This window comes from Scyliorhinus torazame, chromosome 17 (genome assembly GCF_047496885.1).
Source record: "Scyliorhinus torazame isolate Kashiwa2021f chromosome 17, sScyTor2.1, whole genome shotgun sequence".
NCBI classification, from domain to species: Eukaryota; Metazoa; Chordata; class Chondrichthyes; order Carcharhiniformes; family Scyliorhinidae; genus Scyliorhinus; species Scyliorhinus torazame.
The window spans coordinates 22,275,520-22,294,554 of record NC_092723.1 but is presented as its reverse complement, the minus strand read 5'-3'; the positions used below and the strand labels follow the sequence as shown (position 1 = coordinate 22,294,554).

The following is a 19,035-nucleotide window of genomic DNA, read 5'->3' as shown; positions in this document are numbered from 1 at the left end:
ACACAGACTGGTGCAATGCCCTAGTATTGGATTAAAATTTTTAAAAAATATATATATAAAGTACCCAATTCATTATTTTCCAATTGAGGGGCAATTTAGCGTGGCCAATCCCATCTATACTGCACATCTTTGGGTTGTGGGGGTGAGACCCACGCAGACATGGGGAGAATGTGCAAACTCCACACGGACAGTGACCCGGGGCCGGGATCAAACCAGTGTCCTCGGTGCCATGAGGCAGCTGTGCTAACCACTGTGCCACAGGATTTTCTTTATCTTAACGAGTGCAAAAAACATTATTTAAACAATACAGGCATTATTTCCCTGGATAACAGAGCATACATCATGGGCTGTTTGACAGACATGCTTGGTAAAACAATTACAGCTTCCGGCAGCATAGAGGACCTTTCCCAATGTCTGTCACAGCTCACTGTAACACAGTCTGCAGACATGGGGAATGCTGCTTGGTGCAACATCAAAAACAGCAATGCATTCCCACAATCAAAAACTCCAATACAAACTGATGCTATTGCTATAAACAAATATCATACAATCTTGAACACAAGTCTACAAACTGTTAAATTGTACAGTACTTCATTGGGGCAAATCAGGGCACTACAAATGTTCCGAAATGGTTTCCACAATGCTGGCTCTTTTTGAAAAGAGATCAATAATAATGAATTTAAAAAGCAGCAACTAGAGCATAAATCCCAAGCTTCGCCTGCACTCAAGCTATAATTATTAATATTAAAAGTTCAAAACAGGTCTCACATTACACTTAACTAAGTCAGCCAGGTGCTGGGCTAGCAGAACATTCCTTCACTAACTGCTCTAAACCCAAGCTATTTAAATTCAAGCAGATAAGGTTTCGGTTTGCCCACTGTGGGCGACACACTTCCATTAACACAAGCCCACAAAGCCCATGGTCAGGTTGGCACAACTAAGGGTAGGGAGTCCCAATTGTGCACAAAAGCACTGCTGGTGATTAGCAGTTTAAAATTGTACACTTTAATAGAATACAAAAATAAACCACCGCACTTCACTACTTCTACTGCAAATTCATTTCCCCGGATAAGTGTTTATATACCCGACTGCCCATCGTAACCCCAAATCTTCACCCATTAGGTTCCAAAACATCTTCAGGAATTAGAAAGATTTCTATTGAGGTTCATTTCAAAATACCGGTTTATCATTTTCAAGAAATTAAAAATTAGGCAAATAGCCTAAAAAGGTTCAACTTCCTGAAAAAAAAGTGGTCGATTTTGAAAACACAATATATGGGGGTGGGGGTGGGGGGGGGGGTTTGGCAGCGGGTGAGCTACTTCATAGATTAATGCTTGAGGTTTTTATTGTTGAAACTGAAATATAGATTAGTTTGGATGAGGGGGTTAAACATGCATCAAGCTTCTTTATGAACTGCGAATAAGCTCAAAACCAAGCTACTAAATAACATGCTAGCACTGCAGATCAATGATTATTTAAAAAAAATAAATTGAGAGTACCCAACTTGTTTTCTTCCAATTAAGGGGCAATTTAGTGTGGCCCTCATCGTTTTGGATTGTGGGGTGAGACCCGCAGACACGGGGAGAAGGTATGTGCAAACTCCACACGGACAGTTAACCGGGGAAGGGATCGAACCCGGGTCCTCGGTGTCATGAGGCATCAGTGCTAACCACTGTGCCACCATGCCACCCACTGCAGAACAATTGTGTCAAGTAAAGTTAAGACTCTAATTGCATGTTGTGGTGATGGTGTTTTCATTTACGATGACTGCATTCAAGGATGTGATCACCCCCCCCCCACCCACCCCGAATTTGGGGTGTGAATTTGAGGGGTGTCACTGCTCAGGAGATAGTGACTGAGTTGGCATGGTTTGCACATCTGGAAGAGCAAGGCTCAGATGTATTTTGGCAAGCAATTTTGTGTTGGCTGCAACGTAGCTAATTCACTCCATCATAAATTATGCACGCCGGTTGTGATTTCACCCATTGCGAGAATTCACAGGAATATAACCCGCCAACATTGGGGCTTTCCTGTACAGTTTCCAACCACTTTTCTAGCATGAACCATCATATTGACAAGGACACTGGATTGTGGGATTACCATGTAGTATGGTTCCTAGCTACTATTGATGGATCTAACACCTGTTGTCCTATTTAGCATGCCTTTTGAATTCTCAGGACTTAAGAATTTTAAAAGTTACACCGAACAATGAATAATACGTCAATTAGTACATTGAACAATTTGAAGCTGGATGTGTTGCGTTAAAAAAAAAAGCATGTGTTGTAAAATGAGTCCAGCCAGAAGCTTCCAGAGCCGAGGAGAGCCTGTAACGTCTAATATATTAAAGCCAACCCATACATCAGAAAATAGCAAAAAAAAGCAACAAAAGCTCCCTGTGCACATTAAAACTCTTTCTGCAATCACTATCCATTGACTGGAACCGACACACAATAGTGTGAGTAGCAGACTCCATGGAGCCTATCACAATGGGCTGGTATCACAAGAAAATACACAGGACACAGCTTGGAAAGCTTTGCGCTTCAGTTTCTTATCAAAAAGGCACTGCACGCAAATTCTACAACTTTAGTTAATGCACTCCATTGTGAATCAGGACTACTCTTTCCCCTTATTCAACAACTAAAATAATCAAGCTGAATTCAAATATCACTTCCTTATGTTCTGCACATTATTCTGAATAGTTTTATTCAAGTGTGTTGATGGTTATTTTAATAAACCAGTAATTTCGATATGAAGATCTATCAACTTGATAAGCACAACCGACAGAGATGGATAATTCTGAAACACCTTCAGGTTAATACCTGTAATGCTATGGTAAGCAAATATAAAAAATGGATTACATTGAAAAATGGAAAACAAGATAAAATAGTTTCCCCCCATAATTTTTCTGAATCACAGGGCAATTTAGCGTGGCCAGTCCACATGTGCAGGGCGCACATCTTTGGGTTGTGGGGGTGAGACCCACGCAGACAGGGAAAGAATGTGCAAACTCCACACAGAGAGTGACCCGGGGCCAGGATCGAACCTGGGTCCTCAGCAGCAATGTTAACCACTGCGCCACCCGAAAATAGTTTAGTTTAACATTGAATAACTTTGGCATATAGATTCATCATAGTAACAGTTGTTTGCATTTTGATTGACATGGGGCTGGTGTACAGTAAAAACATCAGCTGCATTTAAAATTCTATGTAATAATTGTTACTACGAACTTCCGGTGACGGCGGGTGGGAGGCAGCCGCACAATGGAGGGCTCCCATTCGGGAACGGCATTTTCGGGGCTCGGTCCCAGGGTCCACGGAGGCGGCAAAAGCAGGGAGAAGGCACAGAGGAGGCACAGTAAAGGAAAATGTCGAGGGTAAGCAAAAAAAAAAAAAGGGCAGTACAGAGAACAGCTGAAGGTCCGTCGGGTAGTGGAAAGGTTACCACGGGGTCACCAAGGAAAATGGAGGCTGGAGCACCAGAGGACGCCGCATTGCTTATGGCTGAAGAAATAACTATGGTGATGGCTGCGGAATTCGAAAGGCAGTTTACAAAATACATGGCGACAATGAGGAAGGAGATGAGGGAGGTTTTGAGTGTGCTGGTGGAGGAGGCGATTTCCCCGGTGACGACGGCGGTGGCGAGCACAGTGGCGGAGGTGCAGGAGCAAGGGGAGGCGCTGAAGGAAGTGGAGGAGACATTATTGCAGCACGGTAACCAACTTACCTCGATGGGGAAGGAGATGCAGAAGGTGATGGAGATTAACAAGGATCTGCGAGGAAAAATGGAAGACCTGGAAAACAGATCCAGGCGACAGAATATGAGGATTGTGGGGCTGCCCGAAGGAGTTGAAGGACCGAGGCCGACTGAGTATTTTGCTGCGATGCAGGCGAAACTATTGGGAGAGGGGGAGGATCATCCCTATATGAACTGGATCGGGCACATCGGTCGTGGAGGCCTGTACCAAAGGCGAGTGAGCCGCCAAGGGTAGTGACTCTGTGCTTCCGTAGGTACAGCGTGAAGGAGAAGGTCCTGTGCTGGGCCAAGCAGAAGTGGGTGGTGCAGTGGGCTGGAGCTGGTGTACATGTATACCAGGACTTTATGGTGGAGCTGGCGAGGAGGCGGGCTGCCTTCAACCGGGTGAAGAGGGCACTGTACATTAGCACAGTGCAGTGCGGCATTGTATATCCAGCAAAGCTGAGGGTGACTTACAAGGTCAAGGACTTTTATTTGGGATCGGCGGAAGCAGCGGAGGAGTTTGCGAAGGCAGAAGGACTGTGGCAGAACTGAGAAATGGCCATGTGCCGATGTAATCTCATGACTGTATTTTCTTTTTTATTTCACTGCGTGCGGGTGTATGGGCTAAAGGAGCCAATGTTGTATATATTTGGACAAGGGAAGTGATGGGACTTTCACTCGAAATGAGGACTCTTTGGGGTGTAGGTGGATATGCGGGGTTTGTGTGCTAAAAGGGGATTTCTGGGCTTTCCTAGGGCCGGGTAAGGGGAAAAGGGACCCAGGCGGGGGCCTCCACACTGGCCGGTTTAAGCCGGCCAGTGAATGAGAGTGAGGTGGGGGAGGGGCTGCGGCCATTGGAGCCTGGCAGAACAGGGTCCGAGTGGTCGAGCCGGGGTGGAAAGTTGGGGGGGAAGGAACCGAGGTTGGGGGGAGGAGTGTTACAAGAGGCAGTGGACGGGAGTCTTTACAACTCTTGGGTATCATGCACGGTACTCTTTCAGAGGTTGGATGGCGTTGAGTGTGCGTGTGTGTGTGTGGGGGGGGGGGGGGGGGGAGCGGACTCTATAGGTTAATGGTGACCAGGGGCGGTCCCAGACTCCTTTTTCTTTTTCTCCTTTGTTTTTTATTTCCACCGTGGGAGGGTTTGTTTTATTGGATGCATATATTGACAGGTGGGCCGTTGTTTGGGGTGGTGGGAGGATGGGATCGGTGTTATTGTTAAGGGGATTTATTTTGTATTTGTTACCATTTACTGTCTGTGGGTGGGGTGTAAATTTTGAAGGAAAATGTGAAAATGGAGAATAAAAACATAAAAAAATAATAATAATTGTTACTACAACATTAGGGTTTGACTTCAGCGCAGAAATTCTGAAAAGGCGACTTCATGTGGCAGCCATGAGCTAAGCTGCTGCACAAAAGGTGGTTCCCGTCTGGAAACTTGTTTTTGGATTTTTTTAACCTGATGAACAGGCACCAAACTTGAAATAAATGGTACACCCTGACCCTCGTCGATAGCTTGGCCAGTTTGGAATGTCGGCGGGCTACCAAATGTTATGCAAAGGGAGTAAAGATAAACCGAACAAAACCCCCTCATCGGGGTCAGCGTGAAGTCAAACATGACGGACCTGCAGAGTCGTAGACACCATCCCGGTCCTCGACGGAGAAGCTAATGGATTTCATAGTAGTAGAACTCCAAAAACACAGAAAAGCAGTGAAGGACGACCTGATGTTGGCAATGGAGATGGCTATCGAAGCTGCGGTGGCCCTACTAAATGAGTTGATGCACAGGGTGGAGCGGTGGCTGAGGTCTCAGGAAGCGACAACCTGGGAAATGGAGTAGGATGGACGAATTGCCTCATTAGAGGCCGATATATCATTGTTGGCGGCGACCCAAAAAACCATGAAGTTCAGAGTTGACAGGGGAACCGGTCTCGACATCAGAACCTCTGGATCTTTGGGCTACCAGAAGGCACAGAAGGTAAGAATCCAACTGAGTACATCGCAAACCCCCCCCCCTCCCGGTCCATAGGATGCTTCATCAGAAGCCATAGCCCAGGCTGTAATCGTCAGACTCCACAAGTTCCAAGACAAGGAACATAACCTAAGATAAGCGAAGACAATGAATAGGCATACAACCATTCATGTCTACCAAGACATTGGGCCGGCTGGGCTGAACGGCGAGCAGAATTTATAAAAGCCAAGACAGCACTATTAAAAACTAACGTCAGATTTGGCATATTGTACCCGGCAAAACTTTGGGTCACTCACAAGCATAGGGGCCTTTTCTTCGAAACGTCGTAGGAGGCAAACAACTTTGTACAGAATAATGGACTTGGAAAGAACGGGGGGGGGGAAATCATAGAATTTACAGTGCAGGAGGCCATTCAGCCCATCGAGTCTGCACCGGCTCTTGGAAAGAGCACCCCACCCAAGCCCACAACTCCACCCTAACCCAGTAACCCCACCCAACACTAAGGGCAAGTTTGGACACTAAGGGCAATTTAGCATGGCCAATCCACCTAACCTGCACATCTTTGGACTGTGGGAAGAAACCGGAGCACCTGGGGGAAACCCACGCACACACGGGGAGAACGTGCAGACTCTGCACAGACAGTGACCCAAGCCGGGAATCGAACCTGGGACCCTGGAGCTGTGAAGCAATTGTGCTAAATACTATGCTATCGTGCTGCCCTTCAGAGAGAGATGGTGGGTGGGGGGGCAGGTGCAGGATTGGAAACACCTTTGAGTCTGGATGTGGTCAATGAGTGCATCATGCACTCAGTTGGCAGAGCAGACTCGATGGGCCGAGTGGCCTAATTCTGTCCTATGTCTTATCATCTCCATGCAATCCGGGAAAGGGGCCGGGACTGGATGGGTTCCCAGTGGACTTCTACAAAAGGCTTGTGGCGGTGCTGGCTCTTGGTGCTTGTTGCCAATGTTCAACAACTCACTGCGAGGGGTGCCTTGCCGCCCACATTGGAACAGGCTTCGTTCTCATAGATATTAAGAAAGATAAAGAGCTGGTGGAGTGTGGGTCATCCAGACTTATTTCACTTCTGAACACCAATGTGAAGGTTTTAGCGAAGGTTCTGGCAAGAAGACTAGAGAGTTGCTTGCCAGAAGTGATTGCGGAGGATCAAATCGGGTTTGTCAAAGGCCGACGGCTGTCGGCCAATATCAGACAACTGTTGAACGTCGTCATGTCCCCACCCAGGGAGGAGACACCAGAACTGATGGATGCAGAGAAGGCCTTTGACCGGGTGAGTGGAAGTACCTCTGAGGTACTGGAACTGTTTGGGTTTGGGCCAGTGTTCATCTCGTTGGTGAAGCTGTTGTACAGCTCTCCCATGGCAAGTGTCTGGACGAACAACACAAGCTCAGACCACTTCGGTTCTACAGGAGTCCCAAGGCAGGGATGCCCGTTGTCTTCACTGATTTCCGCTCTAGCAATTGAGCCACTGGCAATCACGCTCAGCTCATCGGGTGGGTGGAGAGGCATTGAGAGAGGAGGCACGAAGCATTGAATGTCCCTCTATGCGGACGATATGCTGTTCCACGTTTCGGATCCTTAACCAGCATGGGAAAGATAATGGAGCTCCTGAGGGTCCGGGTAAGAGTGAAATCTTCCCGGTTAACCCACGGGGAGGGGAGACTGAGCTGGAGTGCTGCTGTTCAAGTTGATCCAAACTAAGTTTAGGTACCTGGGGATCCAGATAGCCCACGACTGGGTTCCGCTCCACAAACTGAATCTGACCAGCTTGGTGGAAAGGGGTGAAAGGGGACATAGGAAGGCACTCCCACTCTCCCTGGCAGGGATTGTGTAGACAATAAAAATGAACCTCCTGCTGAGGATCCGGTTTGTGTTTCGATCCCCAAATCAATCTTCGTCACGGTGGATAAACTGATTTCGACCTTCGTGTTGCCGAGGAAGAATCCCAGGATTTGTAGAACTGGGAAGTCTGGCACTGCCAAACCTTTTGTATTACTATGGGGTAGCGAATGTGGAATGGGTGCGGGGTTGGCTTGGGGAACTGGGGGCAAAGTAGATGAAGCTGGAGGAAGCATCGTGTGTAGGGACATCCCTGTGGGCACTGGTTGCTGCCCCTCTCCCGTTCTCCCCGGCCAGGTTCTCGATGAGCCCGGTGGTGGTAGCATCGTTAAAGGCCTGGAACCAATTCAGGCACCATTTCAAGTTGAGGGGCATATCCGTCTCGGCACCAATGTGTGACAACCATAGATTCATTCCGTGGGAATGGACGCTACCTATAAAACTTGGAAGATGGGGTAATGGGGTTTAGGGACAAGTACGTGGACAGTAGGTTTGCAAATCTGGAGGAGCTGATGGAGAAATTACAACTCTGAAAGGGAGCAAGTTCAGATACCTCCAGATACAGGACTTTCTCTGCAAGGAGGCTCCATCATTCCCTCAGTTGCTGAAGCACACCTTGCTGGACAGAATATTGCAAGATGAGTTGGGAGAGGGGAAGATCTCAGATATATATGGGCCCCATGGGACAAAACAAGGGAGAGGGGGAGGAGGAATTAGGTCTCCAACTAGGAGGGCTTTGGAGTGAGATCCTACACAGAACTAACTCCACCTCCTCTTGAGCTAGACTGGGCCTGAAACAACAGAAGATGGTGCATAGGGCACATCTGACCAAAGCAGGCTTGAGTGGGTTCTTCCCTGGGGTGGAGGATAGATGTGAGCGACGTCAGAGGGGCCGGTGAACCACTCCCACATGTTCTGGTCCTGCCCAAAGTTGGTCAAGTTCTGGGCCTCGTTCTTCGAGACCATGTCTGAGATCGTGGGGGTTCGGATGGAGCCATGTCTGCAGGTGGCGATCTTCAGTGTATTGGACTGGCCGCAGATGTTTGAGGGGAAGGGGGCCAATGTCGTGGCCTTTGCGTGCAGCAATGTTTATACTGTTAAACCAAAAAAACGACAAACTGTTTGCGCTACATTTAGCCGTTCTACTGTTGTTCGTTAAGTTGTATTGACTTTGTTTTGTTACAAAAACATATTTAAAAAAAAAAGAAATCCTGAAAAGATTTTGACTAGGAAGTATAGAAAGTTGATAATCTAAGGATTAGTTCCTAAAACCAACAGGACGGATGGAAGAAAATAAGGGTGTTTTGCATTAATATATGGGTTTTTAAAAAAATCACGCTGACAGAATTTTCTCTCTAAAACATGATGCATGCTTTCTCCTGGGTAGTGCTTTTTTCCGCTATTCATTTGCAAAGAAGTTGCTCCCTTTTACTACATTAGAGTCAGTACAGGAGCTTAATTATTAGCTTGCTAATATCCTTCCTCTTAAACACAAAGCATGTCCCATATACTTCTATGTCTCTGAATATATGAACAACAGAAGATTTTGGGATACTGTACAGATTTTAAAAAGCAATATCCCTGAAAATTATCAAACCATCAAAATACAGCAAGAAATGACAAGCTTTTGATGCAGAGAGCATGGCAGTCTCACATGAACGTTACGTTCTGGCTCACTGCTAGCTGCTCCCTTCCATGGTGTACAATGTATTAGTCCACTTTTATATGCTCCACTTCATATTGCCCAACAAGTCATTAAAATTTTATTTTAGAGTACCCAATTCTTTTTGCCCCAATTAAGGGACAATTTAGCAAGGACAATTAATTCACCTACCCTGCACATCTTTGGGTTGTGGGGGTGAGACCCCCGCAGACACTGGGAGAATGCAACCCCCCTCCAAAAAACAGTTCTGCACAAGTTCATCATACTCAATACTATGGTGGACCAACAAGACTGTTAAACAAAGATAGTTACTCACAGGTTTTTAAGCTGCATTATAGGAAATGAAGAAGTTTTGACTTCTGAAATTGAATTCGAACTCAGATCTAAGGTCTCCAAAGCAGTGTATGGTTGAAGGTCCTCTGTAATTATCTCTACCACCCGATTATGTGTTCTGCAAAAGTAAAGGTTTATATCACAAAAGCCATTGCTCATCTTTCGCAGGTTAAAGACACCACAGTATGGCTGGTGTGGGAGGTACACTCAAGGTTGTAGCTGTTGAGGCAGTAGTAATAATAAGTGTTTTCCTCTTCACACACCTGCTCCATACCCAACTCGCGAATACCAGATACCATTCACATAGAAACTGTTGCATTTTTAAGCACCAACACCCATCACCTTAAAGAGAACAGAAACAATTGCAAAGCACAAGGGGGTGGAGCAAAAATCTCTGTTGCTAATTATTAGTGACAAAGTGGACAAACATGTCAACAAATGCACAATATGTTCTCCTAATAACAAACACAAAGCAGGTAATAAAATTAAGCCCAACATCTTACTTACAGTGACAGGATGGTAATGTTAGCTGTTACAGCTCCCAATGTCGGGATTGTAGAGAATTGATTATAGTTGATATTCCTTAAGAAGTGATCAAAAGTAAATGTTAGAAAACTTGATATATAATGATTAATTTTTTCAAATTCTCATCAACAAATTAATATCGTAACAGAGCACTTTCACTTCCAGAAGTCTGTGAAGACCCTCGAATACAGTGTCTTTTGTGGAAATCAGACGGTTATGACTCAAGTCTCTGAAATAACAAAGAATTCAAAAGTAAATTCTGTGTTCTCACAAGATTCAACTCCCTAGTTTTAAGCAAGGAGTTAGAACACGAGTCACAATGCAGGCCTGTACTTTGTTGCTCATACCCTATCCCGTACACCTTCATGTCATGGCCATCCTGATCTACCACTTTCTCATCTCAGATTTAAAATTCATGTTCATGTCTCTTCCTATATCTAATCCCTTCTCCCTAAAACATTCTACTTCCCTCTTTTCTTAAGGTCGTTCTTAAACCCATCTCTTAACACAAATTTTGGTCACACTTGCAACATCTTTTATTTGGGGTTATATATCCATTTTTCTCTGATCACACTTCTGTGAAGCACTTAGTCTTTCTACATCAAAGGTTTATATAAAAACAAGTTCTTGTTATGTGGTGAAAAAAACAATTTAGAAAATTACCACACGATTGTTAGCATCAAAAGAAAATTGCCACCGACACCATTTTCCTTAGTATAAAAGAAAAAATTTAAAGGGTACAAAAATAATTCATCCCAATAATGCATTAAGTTCCTCATTTTTGTTCTAGGATTGTGCGTCCTTTACCCGACTTCTTTCCACAAGAGAAAGCTTTGATTTTGGAGACAGAGAACATAGAAAAGTACACAGAACACGTCTGCATAAAGTTACTAGCTACTCAAAACAATGAACGAACCAATCCAAAAAATAAAAAAAACACACACTGTAGTCTAAATGCAATGGGGAAATTAAAACTTGCAATAAAAATGGATCAACCAGCAGATACTCCTGGTGAATTTCCTTATTTCCAACACATGGAATTCATGTCATATTTCTGCCCAATTTATAGATCACAATGAGTGTTCATAAATTCATGCACAGGTGCATTCACTGCAAACTGTCAGCACATCAGAGTCCCTCATTCTCTGTAAAGTGAAGTGACCATTGTTGACAAATTGTTAGAATGGGTGATCAATCAGCAATTGCTGAATGCCTTGCTCATTCAGTGAAAGGTTAGATGCTTTAAAGACTCCATATGTCTGCATTCTTTGCCTGTAGTTCTTACTCGGAGGACAGCCGGCTCCAAGTGCTGACAGCCTAACTGTAATATCCGAGTCTAAGTCTATCAGAATCTTAACAGGATTGCAAAGCAAGATAGATAACGGAGCCAATGTTGTATGAGTTTATCACAGTCTGCTGCTCAGTCACAATCTGCACACACCTGCTGACAGACTGAACATATGTGAACAATGTCTCTATTAATGTACAGTCTGGAGTTTGCTCACAGTCTCTGATCACATGTTTTGCTTAAGAGAAAGCTCATCTGTACAACACTGATATTACTCAACACTGATGGAAACACAAGACTTATTAAACCTAGATCCTGGCAGAGCAGGCTGCTGTGAAAATTCAGCCTCTCTCAAAGATCCAAGCTGCTTAGAATTTAGTTTGGTATTCTCCCCTCATTTTTCATTCTTGTAGCTTTAGCTTAACTATACTTCACATGAAGGGGAGTGACGGGGAGGGGGGGGAATGAATGCGCAAGTGCATGTTTACGAAAGAGAGGGAGAGCGAATTTGGGATTATGTAGTGCCACAGGAAGCAATCATTATTTTAAATATAAATTTAGAGTACCCAATTCATTTTCTCCAATTAAGGGACAATTTAGCACGTCCAAGCCACCTACATTGCACATCTGTGTGTTGTGGGGGCGAAACCCACGCAAACACGGGGAGAATGTGCAAACTCCACATGGACAGTGACCCAGAGCCAGGATCGAACCTGGGTCCTCAGCGCCGTGAGGCAGCATAACTATCCACTGCACCACTGTGCTGCCCCACATGATACCATACAATGAATGCCAAGCAATCATACCAAGTGGGCTACATGCACATAAATATCAAAACAACAGCAGTATAGCAGCTAAATGTTTGTACAATGCATGTGCATACTGAGGTGTACCACCAATGCAGCTAGCTGCACAAGAGTTGAGCCCACTGCAATGCTTAGTCAATGGCATTTCTAATTAGTTAAAACATGACTGAAATGTGTGAAATAACCTGGGATACAAGTGAGGAACTGAAAACTATTTACGATTGCTGGATTCTGTAATTAGCTCAAAGGTGATAGCGTCCTGTAAAAGCTTTTTGCATCTTCATTAAACAAGCTTGTTGATTTAGTAGTGTACAGAACAGGCTGCAGGTTCATCCTCCTAACCTTCAAGTACTTGACTGGAGTTGGGATGTAGCTTTGCTGGGCCAAGATAACAATGTGGCATGACACAAAAGTCAGTTCAACCAGGCTGATGCTTATGTTCCAACATAATAATCTAAATCTAATTTCAATGGCTGCTTGGGGACAGCCCAACTGCCCTGGATATTGCACAAGGAAGAAACTGAAGAGGGGGGGGGGCGCGAAAGCGAGAAAGTGGTAAACAAAATAGACAACAACTCTCAGGAAGCCATTGTGAAATAAAGGGTCGGGGGTCCAAGAGTAAAGTTCCTGCAAGAGAATCAGCCAGACGTTGCACATTTAATGAGTTAGAAGACTGATTTTAAAAATTGCCCCAAAGGGAATCCAACAATAGTCTAAATGTTATCAAATACTGAAGCCTCTAATCTCTGGTTGATATGGGACAGTTGGATTATTACCTACAATTTCTTTGCTAACAAAAGCCTCTAGCGTGAACGGATTTGAAATACAGCACTAAAACCTGAAGAATTTCCTACCAGAGCAGCTGGTCGCTCACGCATTCGAGTAACTCACTAAGCCAGTTTCTCCACTCCAAACAAGGTAACCCAATAATCTTTTGTCTGTTTTTTGCGGGATGAATATTGGTCAGGATACCAGAAGAAATCCTCTGCTCGCCTTCAACAAGGATCATGAGACCTTTGCATCCAGCTAAAATAAGGGCTTCATTCCAATGTCCTATCTGAAATAGATGGCACCTCCCACCATGCAGCACTTGCAGTACTGCACTGAAATGTCAGCTTGAATTATGTACTCATATCTTTAGCATGGCTTGAACCCACCATCTTCTGGTTCAGAAGTGGGTGCTACAATTGAGCCAAGGCTATACACTAGCAATATTACCCATCCTGACAACCTGGACCAGCAGCTGGAAAATTGATGATAATAATAATCTTTATTATTGTCACAAGTAGGCTTACATTAACACTGCAATGAAGGTACTGTGAAAAGCCCCTAGTCGTCACACTCTGGCGCCGGAGGGATAATTCAGAATGTCCAATTCACCTTGCAAGCACGTCTTTCGGGACTGGTGGGAGGAAACCCGAGCACCCAGAGGAAAGCCATGCGGACCCAGGGAGAACGTGCAGACTCCGCACAGACAGTGACCCAAGGGGGAATCAAACCTGGAACCCTGCCGCTTTGAAGCTAACCACAGTGTTACCGAGAAAGCCCTTGTGAAACCTCTAGGTTTTCCAGGCGTCAAATTTTTTTTAAATTAAGCTATATTGGGCATTACTACATATTATATCACAACATAACAAAGTTCATTCTTCCAAAGAATCAGATCATTGCCCATAAAAATCTACAAAAAAACAAAACTTCTGTTGGTATTTGGGGAGGCTATTTCTCAGCCTGTCGGTCCAGTCAGAGTTCAGCTTGATGAACATCTTCTGGTTTTACTGCAGACTGAGGAATTGATCAGCTGCTATAACCAGGGTACCACTTACAGAATAACCCACCATGGAATGTCGGATGCCAAGCCAAAATCATCTTCTTTCTCTCAGTTTCTAAAAGCAAGTGCCAGATTGTGTGTGCTTGCTCCATATGTCGGTGGACAGGCAATACCTACGGGTCACTGTGATCCAAACACTGAAACCATCATTTGGAGTCATACAATTCCCATCTCCTCCAACCCTCATATCTGAACTCTTCCAATTCTGGTCTCTCGTGCATCCCTGATTTCCATTCTCCAGTGTGGGTGCACGTGCATTTAGCTATGTATGTCCTAGGCTCAGGAATTCCCTCCCTAAACTTTTCTACCTCTTGTTTCTCCTTTAAGTTGTTCCTTAAAACCTACCTCTTTAACCAAGTCTTTGGTCATCTGCTCTAATATCTTGTGGGCTCGATGTCAAATTAGCTAATAATACTTCTGTGAAGCACCTTGAGATATTACTATCTTGAAGGTTTTATGTAAATAAAGTTAGTTGATTTAGACTTTTTTTTATTGAATAGGGATAGTGTGATTGGTTTCACAGACATACCACAAGAAATTAAAAAGTTTATGTGCCCTGGCGTAACAATAGGAGCAGGTTCCTTTATTATTATTTTTTTTAAAGGAGCATGAATTAGATAGTTTGCAGCTGTTTCCAATTCTAAGGATCAAATATTCCACATGACATGATGGTTTAAGTGTTGCAAATAAGAGGCTGATGTTGGGAAATTGTGCTGTCTAACCAGTACAGCAGTTTAATAGCGGACGTGAGCACAAACTGTTTGAATACTTCCAGGAATACAGAATTATTTACACAGGTGATTAAAGGGTTGGGCAAAGCCAGTGATCTAGTAACAGTATGTTGCAGAGCAGTTTTAATGGCCCACAAAATCTTTTCCTGCTTTTAAACTCACTTGTGTTTTCTTATATTCTATAGCTCGGAAACGTAGCACAGGAAATGTAACCGAACTATCAAGCCACACAAATAAATCAGAGACTTAATCAGATTTGTACACAGAGGAAATGTAAACTGACCCCAGATTTCAATAACTGCAATGTTCTAAACATACAAATCCAGTGCTGCATCTTCAAACCTACTGTCACTAGAATGTTAGATAATGATTTGTGTTTATAATAAATGAAAAGAAGAATGCTTTGCATTTTGAGTTAAGTGGCTGCGGAACCAATAGTCCCATGTACATAACTGCGGAGAACCATAAATTATTCACACTTCAGATATTATACAGGGCACAGGTGCCGATAATGTAGCCTTTTAGTGCCATCAAATGTCTGAATTATTCAGATAGTGGGAGCTCAGAAAGAGTCTGGGAAACACAAGCTTACTGATATGCTTTAAAATGTCCATCATTATACAGAGCTTCAGCAATCATTTGGGCTGATCTCTTTTTGTGTTAAATCTACCACTTGTCAATTTATTTTAAAGAATGATATCCAAAATATCCAACGTGCACATTTCACAGTATCCAAAGTTGTATGTTGCAGTAATTGCAATTTACAAAATGTCTGTTTAAACTTTTTTTTAAAAGGGATGTGGGTATCAGTGGCAATGTTATCACCTTTCATTGCCCGGACCCAAGTTTCTCTTCAGGTGGTGGTGCGGGGCTACTTCCCGAATCGCAGCAGTGTGCTCGGTGAGGTACTCCTAATAATATCGTTAAGTAGGAAGATCCAGAATTTTATTTACTCCACCATTTTCAGTCATGCCTTCAGGTGCCATAGGCCCAGGCTCTGGAATTCCCTCTATATTCCACCTCCTCCTCTTTTCAAGAGCTCCTTCAAAACCAAACCTTTGATCAAGCTTTCAGCTATCTTCCTTTCTTGTTATAAATTTAGAATACCTAATTGTTTTGCTTCCCCAATTAAGGGGCAATTTAGCGTGGCCAATCCACCTACCCTGCACATCTTTGGGTTACGGGGGTGAGACCTACGCAGACACAGGGAGAATGTGCAAATTCCATACGGACAGTGACCCGGAGCTGGGATCGAACCCGGGCCCTCGGCGCCGTGAAACAGCAGTGGTAACCACTGTGCCACGGTGCCTTTCAGCTACCTTCCTCAGCTTTTGTCCTGTGGCTAATTGTTCAATAAGTCCCGATACGTGACAGACATTTTTTCCTATTAAAATCCTATCTCATTATGTCAGACAACAGGATAATTTCTGATCAAATGGTAGTGCAGGTTCAAATAGCCGAATGATCGATTCCTGTTCCTCATTCCTATGTTCTTTGTCTTTTTTTATTGCTTGACTGAGATTATCTCTCAAATTATTCAGTCATTGTTTGCTTTTATTAACGTCTGAAATATCTTAGTTGAAGCCCACCCTCCATAACGTTAGCCAGACACACAGCATATTTGCACATGTATGCTCCACTTCTTCACCACCGTGAACCTCCCACCCTCAAAATTGGCAGTTTGCTTATCAAACACCCAGCACTAGATGATTATAAATTTCCTCAACTAAACATAGGCAGAACCAAAGCCTTTGGTCCTCACCACAAACTCCATTCTCTAGCCACCAACTCTATCCCTCTTCCTGTCCTGAGGTTCAGCCACAACTTTATAGTTATAGTTGACCCCAAGCCTCCGACCACACATCTGCATCAGTTACACATCATTCCATCTTTATAACTTTGTCTGATTCTGCCCATTCTCTCTCTAAACCTTCATCCATGCTTTTGGTACCTTTACACTGGACTATTCCAGCACACTCCTGATTGGCTTCCCACATTCTACACACTGCAAACTCAAGATCATCCAAATCTCCGCTGCCTTGTCCTAACTCATCAAGTCCCATTTACCAATCAATCACCCTTGTATTTGCTGACCTACATTGGCACACAGTTAAACAACACCTGAATTTTAAAACTTCATCTTTGTTTTCAAATTCCTTCATGGCCATGTCCCTTCCTATCTTTGCAATCTTCTCCAAACCTACAACCTCTGAGGTTTCTGGTACTCTTCCCATTCTGGTGTCTGAGCATTCCCAATTTTTAGCACTTCAGCCATGCCTTCAGCTGCCTGGGCCCCAAGCTTTGTATTCCCTCCCTAACTCCCCGTTTATCTACCTCTCTTTTCTCCTTTAAGGCACTCCCTTAAAATCTAATTTGCCAACCAAATTTTTGGTCACCTGTACTATCTCCTTATGTGGGTTGGCTATCAGATTTTATTTGCTAATGTTCCTGTGAGGTACCTCAAGACTTTTTATGATGTGAACAGCACTACATAAATACATGTTGCTATCACAATGCTGAAACAAATACCACGTCTCAAACCGTGCATGTCCACATATAGAAGTTACAGTGCAGAAGGAGCCCATTCTGCCCATCGAGTCTGCACCGGCTCTTTGAAAGAGCACCCTACCCAAGCCCACACCTCCACCCTATCCCCATAACCCAGTAACCCCACCCAACACTAAGGGCAATTTTGGACACTAAGAGCAATTTAGTATGGCCAATCCACCTAACCTGCACATCTTTGGACTGTGGGAGGAAACCCACGCACACACGGGAAGATCCTGGAGCTGTGAAGCAATTGTGCTAACCACTATGCTACCGTGCTGTATAGATACAGCATTTGTGTTTTTGTTGGAGAAAGTTCTTTTGGATCATTAAACCTGGTCAGTAAATTTGTTATAACATGCATTTCTATGTTGTTGGCAATCAATGCAAGTTTCTAATTATTGTGTAAATACATCATTACTCTGACTAAGTATTTTCAGATAGTGGCTCTGATTACTTGTCCTGGTTATTCATTTTCCAAATCGTTCTTGAAATTACAAGCATTTAGTCCGAACAGAAATAAAAATTAATTTCTGTCAGACCACAGCGGCTGCCTTCCATATCACTTTCTCTGTCTGTATGGAACTATCTGGCCCCCATATGATGGCACCAGGTGCTCTGCCCCCCCCAATTCTTCCCTCAACCACCCACCCAGTTCCGAATGCCATTGATGGTGGCAGTAGGCTGGGATTGAAAACTTATTTGTGGGGAGCTGCAGCCATAAACTATAGTCAAACCGCATCGTAAGCAGTGGAAATTAAATAAGAACCATTTCACCAGACTTAAAATGCTCGACAGCAAGAATCAGTTTTTGTACAACTTCCAGCTGTGTCAACCGGCATTTTTTTTCAGGTTTGATCTGAAGCTGAAAGGTCACTGGTTTGCATACAGATACAGGTTTATAGCGTGTTGATTCACGTGTGCTCTGCCCAAAGGCAGGTCCTTAGTTTGTCTGTTGTTGCTTTACCCGGAGCCATTCACTTGGTGAATTCTTTTCAGTGGTGGTTTGTCATTGCCTTCCTCCCTCAGGCAGGAGGAGGAGGCAGTTCCCAGTCTACCACAACCAGAACAGGAAACAAACCTGCACTGAAAAACAAAACTTACAGGATGTGGCCATCACTGGCTAACATTTATACCCTACCCCTAGTTGCCTTTGAGAAAATGGTGGTGAGCTACCTTCTTGAACCACTGCAGTCCCTGAAGACACCAGTGCTGTTAGGGAGGGAGTTCCATGATTTTGACCCAGTGACAGTGAAGGACAGCGACATATTTCCAAGTCAAGATTCTGAATGACTTGGGAGGTGAACTGCTATTCTGAACTATCATCTGTTCTGTGCTACAGTTTAATCCTAATGTCTATTACTGATCCAAAACAAAGCCTTTAATTTAAATTTCAAGCAATTTAAGACACATGTGGAACAAACTGCTCTCTAACAAGATCAACAGATAATGATCATCCACAAAAATGTAGTTCAGATTTTGAAATCATTTGCAATGATTCCCTTGTTACATTACAATTGCAATACAAAGCCACGTGCAATATGGTTATAATAATAATCATTTGTCACAAGTAGGCTTCAATGAAGTTACTGTGAAACGCCCCTAGTCGCCACATTCCGGCGCCTGTTCGGAGAGGCCGGTACGGGAATTGAACCCGCGCTGCTGCATTGTTCTGCATTACAAGTCAGCCATTTAGCCCACTGTGCTAAACCAGCCCCTGGTAAATGGCTGAGCTCTGAAGATTAGGGTG

The 19,035-nt window shown here is 44.0% G+C and overlaps 1 protein-coding gene across 2 annotated transcripts in view; it reads right to left on the bottom strand.

Annotated features, from left to right (window-relative positions):
- The window catches only part of lrig2 (leucine-rich repeats and immunoglobulin-like domains 2), an 88,487-nt gene that overhangs the window by 39,073 nt on the left and 30,379 nt on the right, over nt 1-19,035 (bottom strand). For both annotated transcript variants that reach the window (XM_072480176.1, XM_072480174.1), the window contains exons 2-3: nt 10,068-10,142; nt 9,544-9,678 (exon numbers count right to left, since the gene is read on the bottom strand). In XM_072480176.1, the coding sequence (XP_072336277.1) occupies nt 9,544-9,678; nt 10,068-10,142 (210 nt within the window). The remainder of the gene's footprint in view (nt 1-9,543; nt 9,679-10,067; nt 10,143-19,035) is intronic.